Genomic DNA, 14,098 nt, shown 5'->3' on the forward strand with positions numbered 1-14,098 from the left:
GGGCTTCCGTAGTCCAGCCCCATTGATAATGTACTTCCTGTGCCGTGACCTTTGTTTACTGTCTGATCAAAAATAGACCTACCTGGCAACTGCGGAAACTATTTTCTCAGTCTGTGTCCTTAATTCAGAACTGTGGTTGCTACAGGGATCACTCTTTATCTTTTCAGTATGAATTACATCACAGCAAATAGTTGCCGACGTTTTTGCACGGAGAGCGATTTGCCACAACGGAGGCGAGAACAAGTTAGCTAGTTAGCTGGTTCGCCGTGAACGCTGCTCTGTGTTCGGTTCCTCCTGTTACTGTACTGTTAATCACACCAGTATAACGTCAGGTTTACAGAGGGGTAAACACCGCAAAGTCGAACTTAGAAAAATTGAGCCGTTCGACGACTAGCAAACGAAGCAGCACCATTTCTCAGTGAGACAGACACAAGTCTCAGTTGCCCGAATTAGAAACTATAGTTTTCTTAACTGTGGCCATGGCCTGTAGTGTCTTGTACGCGGTAAGTTTCAATTTAGTTGTGTGACGCATTTTTATCTGTTCAACCTTTTACAAAACAATCCATATCTATCTTAGCATGTTACAAAAATGCATCCACATCATCAAACATCCTCGTATCGTTTTCAGGACGAGGCGGCTCCAGCAGCTCTGTCAGACCTGTGCCTGACCTATGTGGGTCAAAATCTGGAGTATTTCTGTGTGAAGCGTCCTGATGGTTCGCTGTGCTTTAGAGATGCTGTGCTCTTCCCACTGGGGTTAGCGGATCAGCTGTTAGCCAAGATGGCCACTGAAGGTAAACCTGAACCTCAAAAGACAATCCTGAGTAAATAGTCATAGTTATTAGTCCACTGCTGTGAAGAGGTATAACTCACTTCTTACACTATTACTTTACAAGATGCACTGCTAAATGCCAACCTGAATAAGCATCGTGAGTTTACCCAGCATTAGGCAGACTCTCAGAAACTCCACACACAGTTAAAAACATTGCCATTCTGATTTTAACTCTGTCCGACCAACTCTTGCCATTCTAGCTCTCTGTCTCTTTTTCTCACTCTAGTCCCAACTCCCCCTGTTCTTTCATGCAACTTTCAGCAGTGTATAAACTCGGGAAATACCAATCAAAAACATGCAAACATATTGCCAAGTTGCCAACGGAATAACGTAGCTCTTCTTTCATACCAGCAGCAATGTTCTCCAGAACACAGAATGTGTACTGTGACAATAAGCTGTAGTAACGTAACTCAGTATTTTTGATCCAACCTTAAGGTGATGTTCTCACACATTTTACTGTAGGTCTATTAAACGACAGCACAGTGGGTGTATTTCGGAACTGTGAATATCTGCGGCTGAGACGAGCCTGCATCCGTACAGCACGCATCTCTGCAGAGGCGTTCCAGAAAGGTCTCTGTCGTCACAGACTGTTGGAGCTGGATGCTGCCAGGGTCAATGCAGACCTCACTATTCCAGACATTCTACAGGGACTGGCCACCAATAAATATTGTCAGGTAAACTGAGAGAATTGTGATAGTTAACCATCTGTACAATGATCACTAGTAAAAGGATTAAAATGTATTGCTTGTTGTTGGTTTTTCAAACTTCTTGCAGGAGTCTGTCCAGAGACTTGTCTTAACAGGTCTCACCATGTCCTCACTTGAAGAACCAAGCCGGTATTGCTTTAGCTCTCTGCAAGGCCTCCGCTCCCTCTCCTTAGCCAATGTCGACTTCTATGACTCTGGGCTAGTTGATGTGTGTTTATTGCCTCGACTGGAGAGCCTCGATCTCTCCAACACCTCAGTCACCAACCTCAGTCCACTGCTGGGTCTGAAGGAGCGGCTGCGCTCACTAACCCTATACCAGCTGAAGAGACTGGAGATGAGTACGGCTCAGCTGCTGGGAGTCATAGGCCAGTTAAATGTTCTGCAGGTGAGTGAGCAGTTGGTGTTAAGTTAGTCCTTGTGCTTTTACTGTCAAATTTGTTTATCATGTATTGAGACAAAGATCCCTGTGATTTCACGTGCTATTGCTGCTTGTGTCTATCTGTGTGCTGTGATGTGTGTGAAACCCTGACTTTCTAGCACCTGGACATCAGTGATGATAAGCAGTTTACCTCTGACGTTGCTCGTCAATTGCTTGGACAGCCAGGCATCCTGCCTGCTCTTGTTTCCCTGGATGTGTCAGGAAGGAAACAGGTGTGTGTGTTTGCATTTGTCTATGAATTTTTCTATTAGATTGAAGAGAAAGTATGTGTCCCTAAAGCCAAATGTGTGAATGTTGCAGGTTACAGATACAGCTGTTAAGGCATTTGTTGAGGAGAGACCAGGGATGACCTTTGTGGGACTTCTGGCGACAGATGCTGGTTTTTCTGACTTCCTCTCTGGAGAAGGAAATCTAAAGGTCCGTATAGATGCATATATTATAATTAATAGCTGTGTAGAAATTTAGAAAGGTTATAATTGTTTTTTGCAAACAGGTGACAGGAGAAGCGAATGAGACCCAGATCTGTGAGGCCTTGCGTCGGTACAGTGAAAGGGAAGGTTTTGTTAGAGAAGCTCTGTTTCATCTGTTCAGTCTGACCCATGTCATGGAGAAACCACGGCCCGACATCCTTAAGGTAAACCCTTATTTCATTTTTTCCAGTGCCATATCTTATTGAAACAATGTAGATTATTCTGAAATATGTTTTTATGGTTATGCAGTATATATGTCAATACACTGTTGTCCACCTTTCCTTTCCGTCCAGAACTGTTACAGAGTAATATGTAAAGTCCTACATCCTACAAGTTCCTCATCCAGGTCAATTATCATAATATTACTTCCCTCTTTTCTTTGGGTTTTATTTTCTAGCTGGTTGTTTTGGGCATGAAGAATCACCCTGCCACTCTGAATGTCCAACTGGCAGCCAGTGCCTGTGTGTTCAACTTAACCAAGCAGGATCTGGCAGCGGGGATGCCAGTCAGACTGTTGAGTACTGTTACTCAGCTCCTACTGGAGGCTATGCGGACTTTCCCTAATCACCAACAGGTAGCTGTATGCCATTTCAGTCACAAAGCACTTTGTCCTAAATCAGCTGCATGTAGCATGCTTCCTCACATGATTTTATTTATCAACTTTTAAATTCTGTGAATGAAATATGATAAAACAGATGTGATGTGTGATGGACATGTTTATTTTTATTTATTTTATTTTTTTAAGGGCCCAGAAAATCACATAAAATTCAGTGTCAGTATTCCTGTTCACCCGTTGATGCTTTTCTAATTTAAAAATCAGTTTGCAATTGCTATTGGTCGTTGATGTTTATGTGCTATTATTAAAAGAAGCAGAATGAAAGAGAAATAAAATGTCAATAATCCTAATGTTAAGATTACAGTACTTTAGAGCAGCACAGAGTCAAAGAAAAGAGGCACCATGACTATAACCACTTTTCTAAGTATTAACTTAATGATTAATCCACAAATTGTTCAGACAATTTTACCAATATTTTTGTATATATTCTTCATTTGGGACACTCTCCTAGTTGAGAAACATCTGAGAGAGGATGAAAATGCAAATCTATGTGAATTGTGACAATCTAAAAATTCTGATATGGCTTAAAAATGTAGCTTCCCTTTTTTGCTTTCTTTACCGTAAAGCACTACTGTAGTACTGAATGTTGAACTCAGGTCTTGTTCATTGAAACCAAGGCGTTTTGGTTCAGGAACTGAGCAGATGCAGGGTGGATTACTTAGCATGTTAATTTATATGGCATTTATATTTTCCTAACTGTTGTTTTCAAATATATTAAAGAAATGTGTATTAAGATAAAATCTGCACAAGAGGCAACAAAACACTTCATTTGAACTTAAACAACATTACATAGAGACACTGAGAAAATTTAGAAATTATAGGGGTGGCAGTGACTCAGTTGGTAGACTGGCCGCCTACCGTCAATAGGGTTGGAGGATTGCGTCCCGCTCTTCCTGGGCAAGACACTGAACTCCTAACAACCCATCCCCATCCCTAGCCATGCAATGCCAGTTCCAACCCCAGTTAAAATTGGGGAGGGTTGTGTCACTTGCGGACTAATGATCTGCTGTGGTGACCCTGATAAGCCAAAAGGACAAAAAATAAAAATAAAATAAATGTTAAAAATATATTTTTTTTTTGTACAGCTTCAGAAGAACTGCCTGCTCTCCCTGTGCAGCGATCGCATTTTGCAGGAGGTTCCATTCAACAGGTAAGAAAAGAAAAAATACATTTTGCTATTAACAGTTTTATTATAATGTAATATGTGGTTTTAATGTAGCGTTTAAACTATTACAAAGTTATTTCAATAAAAGTAGACAAAAGACAAAAAGTAAAATAATTGGTGGTTGATTACTTTCTATCCAAGTAATCATTACATTAGTATCATTATCCTCCCTTTTCCTGTTAATAAGGTTTGAAGCTGCCAAACTAGTGATGCAATGGCTCTGCAACCATGAAGACCAGAACATGCAGAGGATGGCTGTTGCTATCATTTCTATATTGGCTGCTAAGGTGTGTATTAATGTCTCATTTGCTACTTATTCATACATTTTTTGCAATTTTGGTAGACTTTTAAATGTTTGCTTTTCCAGTTGTCAACAGAGCAGACAGCCCAGCTGGGAGCAGAGCTGTTCATAGTTAAGGTAAGATTTTCGTGCCAGCTGTATTCTCCTCCTTTCCTAATTTACCAATTCAACGTGGTAAATATGCTCTCTCTACGCTGCAGCAACTGCTCCACATTGTGCGTCAGAAGGCAACTCAGGGTGTGGTCGATGCCACCCTCAAATTTACACTGAGTGCACTCTGGAACCTAACTGATGAATCACCAACAACTTGCCGCCATTTTATTGAAAACCAAGGCCTAGACCTGTTCATTAAAGTTCTAGAGGTACTTTGAAATGGCAACATATAAATTAGTTTATTTATTTACCATACTAGTTAATCATCAGTTATTTAAATGCTGCTCTATACTAGCATGTATTGACCTATTGTTGTTTTATATCTATACATCTCTGCAGTCCTTTCCCAGTGAGTCTTCTATTCAGCAGAAAGTTCTCGGCCTGTTGGTGAGTTCACCATTTTATTATTACCATCTAGAAAAAGTCAATGTTGAATAAATGTGCAATGGCAAGACTTTATTATTCCATTACACACCTTTTGTTGTGAAGAATAACATAGCAGAGGTCGGGGAGCTGCATGGAGAGCTGATGGTGCAGGGGTTCCTGGACCACATCAGCACACTGCTGCACAGCCCAGAGGTGGAAGTCAGCTACTTCGCTGCAGGAATCCTTGCACATCTGACATCACGAGGACAGGAGGCCTGGACACTCAGCCCTGCTCTTCGATCCTCACTACTGAATCAACTGGTAGGAATAAGCAAGACTAATCACAACTCATAAATATGTACAAACTTATTTTGTAATGTTTCATACGGTTTTGTTCTGCAGCATACTGTCATCATGAAGTGGCCTCCACCAGAGTGTGAAATGGTGGCTTACAGGTGAGATACATGTTCTGATAACTAACAGTAAGTAGGAAAACAAAATAGCTAACAAATACTTTTAAAAACATTTATCTTACAGATTAAATGAAAGTGTTATCTTGACTTACTGACACAGAGAGAATACATAATAATAATAATAATAATAATAATAATAATAATAATAATAATAATAATAATAATAATATAAACAAACACTTAATAGCAAAAAAGAATAAATGAATGAGGCATCTGTGAAAGATCCCATTTAAACAAATACCTTGAAAATGAAGTCAGCAATATGTGCTTGATAACCTTGTACTGAGATTGGTACTATGTGATCTTTTGTTGAATACACGATCAAATTGTCACAACATCAGAACAATAAATGTGACATGGTTTTCATATCGTCTTGTTCCTGTAGGTCATTTAACCCTTTCTTCCCCCTGCTTGAGTGCTTCCACACCCCTGGTGTCCAGCTGTGGGCAGCGTGGGCCATGCAGCATGTCTGCAGCAAGAACGGTGAGACAGACATGTGCTCATAAAAAAAATGTTTTCTCACCTCACCAGTTACTGACTCACCTAGCCAAACCACTCACTTATTTGATATTGTGTTGTCCTGTGTTACTGTAGCCACTCGCTACTGCAGCATGTTGTTGGAGGAGGGAGGCCTGCAGCAGCTGGAGCTTGTTCATAACCACCCACAGACCCACAGAGATGTCAAACTGTTGGCTGAGAGCATTCTGGAGAGTCTGCAACGCCACAGAGTCCGCACTGGCCAGCCCGCACACACACACACAAGTCGCCACCTGTGACCATGGCAACCTCATAGAGGTAAAAACACATACAGATGGAAACAGTTTGTTTGTAAATCGATCTCAGACTGGTGGGAGATTATTTATTTTTGTATGCTTTCTTTTTCAGAAAATATGGCTCCCCGATCATGAAGACATTAAGCTAGGTTCCATCAAAGAGGGAACCCTGTCTGTGTGTGTGGTGTGTGTGTGTGTGTGTGTGTGTGTGTGTGTGTGTGTGGGTGAGTGTGCGAGTGAGTGAGTGTGTGCATACTGTGTGCACAAATACACTTTATCAAAAATACCCAGAGAGTATACATTAAAGGACAGAGACTAAATAATTACATGCACACACACAAATCTTATTTATTTTCTTTGTTTGTTTCAAAACAGGATTATTTCTAGGAATGCTAATATTGTGACAAAAAATATGCTAAACTGTTGGTAAAATTTCAACTTGAGATTTGTCTCTGTACTCACTCTTGTTAGTCTGACTGTGGAAACTTAATGATGTTTGTACAAAAAACGTGAGCGCACACGTACAAATCTCATTTTGGGTTTGAACCTCTCAGAATTTCGGCTTAGGGCCAAGAGTCTCTCTCTATGTGAGGGGGTCCTGTTGTCTGGATTGGTTGATTAGGTCATTAAATATATGCATGGCACTGCTGTGACCGCAAGCATGCTGGAGACTGTCTTGAATGCTCGCTCTGTCGATTTTAGGAATGCTTGCTTGTTTGTTTGTAGCAGTGTTGTCTTCACTGAACCCGAGCCTCTGTTTCCCCAATACCACTGTTGCTCTCTTCTTCATTTAATCTTTTATCAGCTAATGCTTCTGATTTGATGTGACAGGACATGCACCAATGGTGTGTTCAGTCAGATAAATGTTCAGAACATTACAGAGAATTATGGAAAAGATAAGATGGTTCAGTCATTTTTCCTTGTCTAAATGTTTGGCAGCTTAGCGATGTCATTTGCAAAACCAGATTAGCTGTAAGTAAGAAAAAGCATAGTAAAAACATCAATATAACACTCAGTTATATCTGACGTAGTGCACACCTCCCTTATTTACTCAACGGGCAATAAAAAATGTGGTCAGCATGGTTATGATGGATGTGTATTAAATCCCAGCTCTTTGCCGTTAGAGAAAAGTTGTGTATATAATAGTATGTTCATGTCTCCGTGTGTTAAAGGCAGAGACAGCACCTTGGTGTGAGCAGTGCATGTATGTATGTGTGTACAAGTCACTACATCTTTAAGAGTGTATGTAATTTGTACATAGAGAGGGGTGGGAAACTACGTCATTTGTTCAGGATTGGTTGAATCATTTGCATGGAAATTATTCTGTTGTATGTTCCATTATTTTGTTTTTTCATGATTTAGAAATAGTTGTTAAAAAAGGAAAAGCACACCATTCATCCCAAAGTGAACAGGGGTTGTTGTTGGAAGTATTTCTGTCCCGACAATGCGACATGATATTACTATCATGTCATTTTAGCAAACACTAGACTCTGTTTTCCAAATTACAGGTAATATCAAGCTGGATTATACAAACACCAAACAGTGGGGGAAGGGAGGCAAATTGTGGCATCTTTGGCTTTCAGTTTACACTCTCCTCATTCAGCTTTTATCAAGACCTTTATTACCATTTTTTGTGCAATCAAATTTGTTACTTTTACAAACTGTTGTCAAACCCTTTCAAATTAAAACCTAAAACGCATTTGAGGCACTGTGGGATTTGGGCTCAGCATGAATAACTTGCGCGAAGGGTCAATTTTTATAAATGTCTTGTATGTCAATGGAAAAATATATATTTAAACAAGGGTACGCAAACAGCTGTCAGCAAAATATCAGCCCATTTAAAACATACCCCTTCTTGTTTCACCTTCTCACACTATTTCAATGTAGTGAATTATGGCATTATTGTCTTCTGTGAGTTGTGGTACTGTATGACTTGGCTAATTCTGCATGTGTCCTGGGCTGATCTCAACAACGGCAAAGAGCAGAGTTGAGCAGAGAATTTTTATCTATAGCTCCCAATAATCTAGATTGTTTAGCTGAACTCCTGAACGTCGCCCTGGATAAAGGCCAGTTTGAATTAGTTTTGTTCATCAGTATTTAATACAGATGGAAGCTGCCAAGTAAAGATACTATGACTGTGCCATGTTACTGCTGAGAGTCATGTTTGCAAATAAAGAATGTACATTCCCAAAAAGTGGCGGTGACACTTTTAGTTTGACCTTTTTATTCACTCACTTCCAAAGACAATGTTTTTTTCACCAGTAAACTATGAACTGAGAGTTAGACTTTTTTTGGGGGTGGGGGTCTAATCTTGAATCTCACTAAAGCAAGTTCTCATTCTGACCTTAACTAAAGTATTGACAGTGGCTGGGATGCACACAGACAATCAATTGCTGTTAATTATCTGTCAGACATGAGATTAAAGAGCGAGTGTGCATCTGTGTAGATATACATCTGTGGGAGGAAAGAATCCATAGTAAAGATTATTCTCCAGTGTACTGCGGAGGTCTCTTCTCTATGAAGGCAGCCATACCCTCCTGTCTGTCTCGTGTGGGGATGACCTTAGAAGACATGGATATAACCAAAGCATAGGAATGGCCCAAGTTTATAGGCTGTTTAGAAATCCATAAAGGAAGAATCATTTTAATAAATCCGGAGTAGAGATTGTAGGTCTTACCCTGGCATAACACATCCTTTCTACGGCCATTGCTGAATATATGTCCACCTGGAAGAGATGTTTTAGTCATTATAGTAACCGATTTTGAAAAAATATAGTTGATCTAGCCTTGCATACCTCAACACCTCTGTTCATTGCCTCTTTTGCCATCCTCACAGCGACAGGAGCCTGGGCAACAGAAACCAAAGTTTAATCCAAGCTCTGACCTGATGACAACTAGGCTCATTTTAATGGATGCACAGGGTGCTAAAATTAAGTCCCAAGCTTTAAACTGTCTTTATAATATACATATAATATACTGTCTTTTACAAACAAATACATGGCCAAGAAGTGCTGTGTTGATGAGATTGTTTCTAAGGCAGAAACCTTCACACTCAACTAAAGCAGGCTGCTGTTTCTCATTTGTAGCAAACATATCAATTAAGTCTAACCTATATATAGGATGTGTTACAGTTTAAGCTGCAATTACATATGTCTAACTGTAAAATAAAATGTGTTCTTGGATATTATCCCAAAATAAAATTTTATGAATATTTTTTATTCTGAAGGGAATTCAAAGAAAAAACAATGATACCACAATGCTGTAAAAGCTTCATGTGCGCTTGATCTAAATGCTCATGAATTATCTTCACGTCTTGTCAACCGATCTAATCTACACAAGTACAAACAAGTGTGTGTGTGTGCACACGTGCACGCTCTAATTGTGGTCCATTTCTCCACTTGACTGCTACTCTGGCCCTGGTGAATTGCAGGCATCTGAACTAGACTGAAAGAAATATGGAATGACAGAGGCCTGAGGAGGGAGAAAGTCAAAATGACAAAAAGTGGACAAGAAGCAGGGGAGACTAAGCGGAGGAGGAAGAGGTAAAACAGAGGAGGAGGAGGAGGATCTTAGCTGTAGCAGAGAGGAAAAAAACGTGTTTGTATTAAAACCTGCGGCAGTATCTCTCTGGCCAGGCTGAGTGCTTCTCTGTAGGCAGCGTCTCCTGTCTGGTTCTGCTCTACAGCCCTGTTTAGAAGCCCCATCTCCAGGGCTGTCTTCCCTCCCACACGCTTACCTGATATCAGAGTGAGATTAAGTCAGATGCAGAACCCCTGCAGAACATTAAACATCCAGTACCTATAGCAACATCTATGTCAACATTTCTGTAACAGCACCTGTGAAGATGAGCTCTTTCGCCAGAGTCATGCCAACCAACCTCGGCAGCCGCTGACTGCCCCCTGCAGGACAAACCACTTCAAGGTCAACTTCTCACAGGTGATAAGTCTCCCTACTTTGACAGAGCAAGGTCAATTAGTGACCTTGGTTTGCCTTACCCGCTCCTGGGAGCAGCCCCCGTGTCGTCTCAATCAGACCCATCTGTGCTGAATACGCTGAAAGACACACATACACACAGAGGACAGCTGAAGGACTAAGCTGCTGTCTGCCCTAAGGCTGCGGAGGACGTAATGCAACCAATCACAGAGCTGCCATGCTTAATATGACCAATTACATGCAGATTCATCTACATGTAATTGGTTGTTTTGCCTCACAAGCCAAACGCATCTTTTGTCCCTCGGCTCATTAACAGATAATCATGGGTCAAAACAACAAATGTAGAAGAATCGCCCAGAGTGCAATTTACCATCCTGAACCATCCTGTTTAGACTCAACCACTGATCTAATGTTACTGGACAGGTGACAGCTGTGAAGTGAACATGATATCCCCTCTCATATCACCTGAAGGTAAAACAAAAATGCATTAAGGTGTGAACGCAGACTCATTGCGTTCAGCTTTCAGAGATGAAGGTGACCCACCAGCAGTGCGGAGGTCACAGGCTAATGCCAGCTCCAGTCCCCCTCCTAGGGCAACACCATCAATCGCTGCAATGGTCGGCACAGGCACAGATGCTGCCAGGGTTTTAAAACAAAGAGAGGAGGGTTCACAAACACATGTGGGACACTCTCTGGGTCTGACTTTAGCCAAAATACCAGCTCACTGAATTTTACATGTCTCTTACCAATCTGATTCATAAGTGATCGCAGGCCGTGTACGAACAGATCTGACTCAGTGTTGTTCATCACAGCTCTCTCTTTGAGGTCAGCCCCTATAAGTACACATCAAGACAAACACCGTCACACAACGTTCGGACACACTTTGATCACAAATCCCAACACATGGTAGGTTTCAGATATTTCGGGGCACATTTACCTGCACAGAAGACCCCTGATACTAAGCTCTTGAAGACAACTACACGCACTGCTGAGTTATTGGACAGGGTGGATAAGATCTCCCTCATCTGCACACACAGGACAATATATCTCAGTTGGTCCACTGTGTTTATGTGGGGGTGTGTGTGTGATATCTGCTCACCTGTGACACAAACACATGGCCCAGGGCGTTTCTTGCCTTGTATCGGCACATCAACACCTCCACTATCCCTAAGAAATAGCAACAGGAGAAAGAGAGAGGCACCTGACTCAAATCAAAATAGCTAAAATAGTGCATCTTGTCAGGTCTGTGTGAAAGTTTATTCCCGTCTGGAAAATAAAAATTGTTAAATCATTGTAAAAATGTTGGCAATGGCAACAAAAATTTAACAGTGAAAGCAACTGCATATGTGGAATTTACCTTAATGATCATTAAATAAACCAACCATTTAATGAGGTAAACCATGATTAGAGTGGCACAAAAACAATGGCAGTTAAGAATTTGGACAATAATGACATAAAAAAAACGCTCAACATTGAATGGCTGAGGCTTTTAAAATGTGCTACTTTAGTTTTCCTCATGTTAAAACTAATTACATGTATGTCTCTTAAGAAAAAGGGAGACGTCTAAAAGGGCTTTTGGTGGTAAATGACGTATAAAGACGGAGATACTGACTTGAATGACAAAATAATAGACGTATTAACAATCGATACTGTCAAACCAAATTAAATAAACCATCACTTCATAGGTCATAATCATAAGCTTAATTTTTTGGTTTTTTTGCTCTTTATAGTTTTATATATTTATTTAATGTTTACTTGCCCCTTTGTTAAGTCAGGATAACTCCCTTTTGAGTCACATTTGTCAAAATTAGCAGGACTAGATTACATGAGTTGCAGAGAATTCACCAAGTTCTTTCAACACATCGTTTTCCATAAATACAATCACCTGTTTTTGCTCAGCAAGTAGTTAATAGTATGGTATCAGAAGCAGAGTTTAATGTTCTCTTAAAACTGTGCGTACGTGCGTGTGCACTTAATGGTGACTTTGTCAGTGTGAGTTTGGACATTAGTGAATGTGTGTGTAGGGATCAGTGTGTCCCTACCTTCGTCTTCCCCCTCTAACCGCTTCAAATCCACCTCTACGGTATCTGCAGCCTCTGTGTGCAGCTTACGGCTGTGTGCTGTACTTTCCGGGGACAAAGTGTGACCGCTTCGGGCAGGGAGTCGCGCTCTGCCCCGGTAAATCTCCCGGGAGGTTCGGCAGTGCGTTCCCCGCAGAATGAAGCCCAGACACCGCCACGATGAACTGCGAAGCTGCGTCGTCATGCTGGTCGTACCTCGGTGTATAATTATCAGAAGCTGAAAAGTTGTCCAGCACGTTGTAGAAAGCTTGCAGGAAGCTTGGCGTTGATATCTTCCTGTGAGAGGAGGGACTTGGCTGCTGTTTACCTGACGTTCACATCCAGAGTGGTCTCAGAGAGGTTCAAAAGGTGACACACACACAGAGAGAGAGAGCCAGCTCAGCCTAGCTGTGTTATTGGTTGTTTGAGTCTGAAACGTTAAAGTGACATTGTTTCTGCGTAGTATTGTGTAAACAGGGAAATTTCTACCACCTGGTTCCAGCAATTGTTTTACTCAGTAAGACTCAAAGTGAAAGCTTGGTGATTTTGAAACTTCACTTTTATTCTGACACTGTTCTCCTGTTCCAGACATGTTTCCCTCACTTACATTTCCTGGAAACTTACATTAAACTTGACCAATATCACCACTAGGTTATTCCAAACCTGTTCCCCTAACCACAACCCAAAGCCAAGATACTTACATTACTTGCTTTCTCTTGCCATATGAAGATGTTGTGCAAACAGATTCACTGTACTGATACAAATACACACACACACACACACACACACACACACACACACACACACACACACACACACACACACACACACACACACACACACACACACACACACAAACACACACACACACACACACAGTGTGCTCTCTTTGGTGTGTCCATCCTTTGGCCTGACAAATCAGGTTGTTGAGGTAAGGTTTTCCGTCAACCTGCTCATGTCTAGTCTGACCATGTATTATTGAGCAGATCTTTACAAGTTATGCCATTACACAGCCAGACAGTGGCTCTGATGACACAACAGTTGGAGATGCAAGTGCATGAGATCCAGAAACTGACCACTGATGAAACAATACATAGTTGCTTTAGCATCCAGGTACATTCGATTACATTCATATCAATCAGATTATTTCTCTTCAGCGAGGACATTTTTATTGTCCATTTTACTGCTGCCTGTCTTGGTTTGCCATTTACAATAACATTGATGCAAGTGGCTCTGCGCAGCACATTAATTTCTAGTTAGCATATACATTTATTATAGGGGCATATAACCATTTACCAATGACCATTTACAGTATAACTTATAACGTAGGTGGCTACAGTACTGCATGTGTGCTGCAGGGTGTCGTGGCCAGAGTGAAACTGAAACTAATAAATGCAAATGCAACTACATACTACATACAAATGTACTTATCCCACACATTTTTACTCATGCATAAAATAAAAATCGACCACTCATCATAGGCAGACTAAATTCAAATGTTTAGCCCGATGAGGCGTGGTTTAAGAGGTAAAAAGAGCTCCTTCAGTTTTGTGTTAACCTGTAGCCTCTGTTCCAGTGGAGTGAAATGTCACCTGATGGATCAGGAGGGGACTGGCCGTTTCGATGTGATGCCTGTCAGGTGTATATTCCTCTTCTCATGTGTACATGCCTTATTGATGGAAAACTGATGGTAGATGACACATGCTGTTTGAGTGTGAGTGACAGAAACTGAAGCTGTTGGTCTCTGACTGATCCAGACAGTCGATCCCCGAGCTCAGGGCACTGAGGTTGGCCACACATCACAGCTGGGA

The 14,098-nt window shown here is 41.1% G+C and overlaps 2 protein-coding genes across 2 annotated transcripts; one reads left to right on the forward strand and one right to left on the reverse strand.

Annotated features, from left to right (window-relative positions):
- The first annotated feature begins 56 nt into the window (after window positions 1-56).
- On the forward strand, window positions 57-6,317 carry zyg11 (zyg-11 family member, cell cycle regulator). Its single transcript, XM_067512803.1, has 17 exons — window positions 57-503; window positions 629-794; window positions 1,295-1,506; window positions 1,607-1,924; window positions 2,077-2,190; window positions 2,279-2,395; window positions 2,472-2,612; window positions 2,846-3,022; window positions 4,150-4,214; window positions 4,417-4,516; window positions 4,597-4,647; window positions 4,731-4,892; window positions 5,023-5,070; window positions 5,173-5,370; window positions 5,452-5,504; window positions 5,908-6,005; window positions 6,117-6,317. Exons 1-17 carry the CDS (start codon window positions 480-482, stop codon window positions 6,296-6,298), a joined length of 2,226 nt encoding a protein of 741 aa, XP_067368904.1. The 5' UTR covers window positions 57-479; the 3' UTR covers window positions 6,299-6,317.
- Window positions 6,318-6,858: 541 nt separating this feature from the next.
- On the reverse strand, window positions 6,859-12,687 carry echdc2 (enoyl CoA hydratase domain containing 2). Its single transcript, XM_067512804.1, has 11 exons — window positions 12,270-12,687; window positions 11,327-11,394; window positions 11,165-11,252; window positions 10,974-11,060; window positions 10,771-10,863; window positions 10,290-10,346; window positions 10,131-10,193; window positions 9,906-10,030; window positions 9,090-9,140; window positions 8,973-9,020; window positions 6,859-8,856 (listed from the first exon to the last, which is right to left on the reverse strand). Exons 1-11 carry the CDS (start codon window positions 12,490-12,492, stop codon window positions 8,779-8,781), a joined length of 981 nt encoding a protein of 326 aa, XP_067368905.1. The 5' UTR covers window positions 12,493-12,687; the 3' UTR covers window positions 6,859-8,778.
- Between the last annotated feature and the right edge of the window lie 1,411 nt (window positions 12,688-14,098).

This window comes from Channa argus, chromosome 8, assembly GCF_033026475.1.
Source record: "Channa argus isolate prfri chromosome 8, Channa argus male v1.0, whole genome shotgun sequence".
Taxonomy (NCBI): Eukaryota; Metazoa; Chordata; class Actinopteri; order Anabantiformes; family Channidae; genus Channa; species Channa argus.

What these genes read in the sequence shown, in the direction of transcription:
- zyg11 (XM_067512803.1), top strand. Translation starts at nt 480, where the DNA reads ATGGCCTGTAGTGTCTTGTACGCG. An exon ending in AGCCAAGATGGCCACTGAAG is followed by an intron (nt 795 to 1,294) that starts GTAAACCTGAAC and finishes ATTTTACTGTAG; the next exon opens with GTCTATTAAACGACAGCACA. An exon ending in CAGGAGGTTCCATTCAACAG is followed by an intron (nt 4,215 to 4,416) that starts GTAAGAAAAGAA and finishes CCTGTTAATAAG; the next exon opens with GTTTGAAGCTGCCAAACTAG.
- echdc2 (XM_067512804.1), bottom strand. Translation starts at nt 12,492, where the DNA reads ATGACGACGCAGCTTCGCAGTTCATCGTGGCGGTGTCTGGGCTTCATT. An exon ending in GCCATGTGTTTGTGTCACAG is followed by an intron (nt 11,253 to 11,326) that starts GTGAGCAGATAT and finishes CTGTGTGTGCAG; the next exon opens with ATGAGGGAGATCTTATCCAC. An exon ending in ATCAGGGGTCTTCTGTGCAG is followed by an intron (nt 11,061 to 11,164) that starts GTAAATGTGCCC and finishes GTGTACTTATAG; the next exon opens with GGGCTGACCTCAAAGAGAGA.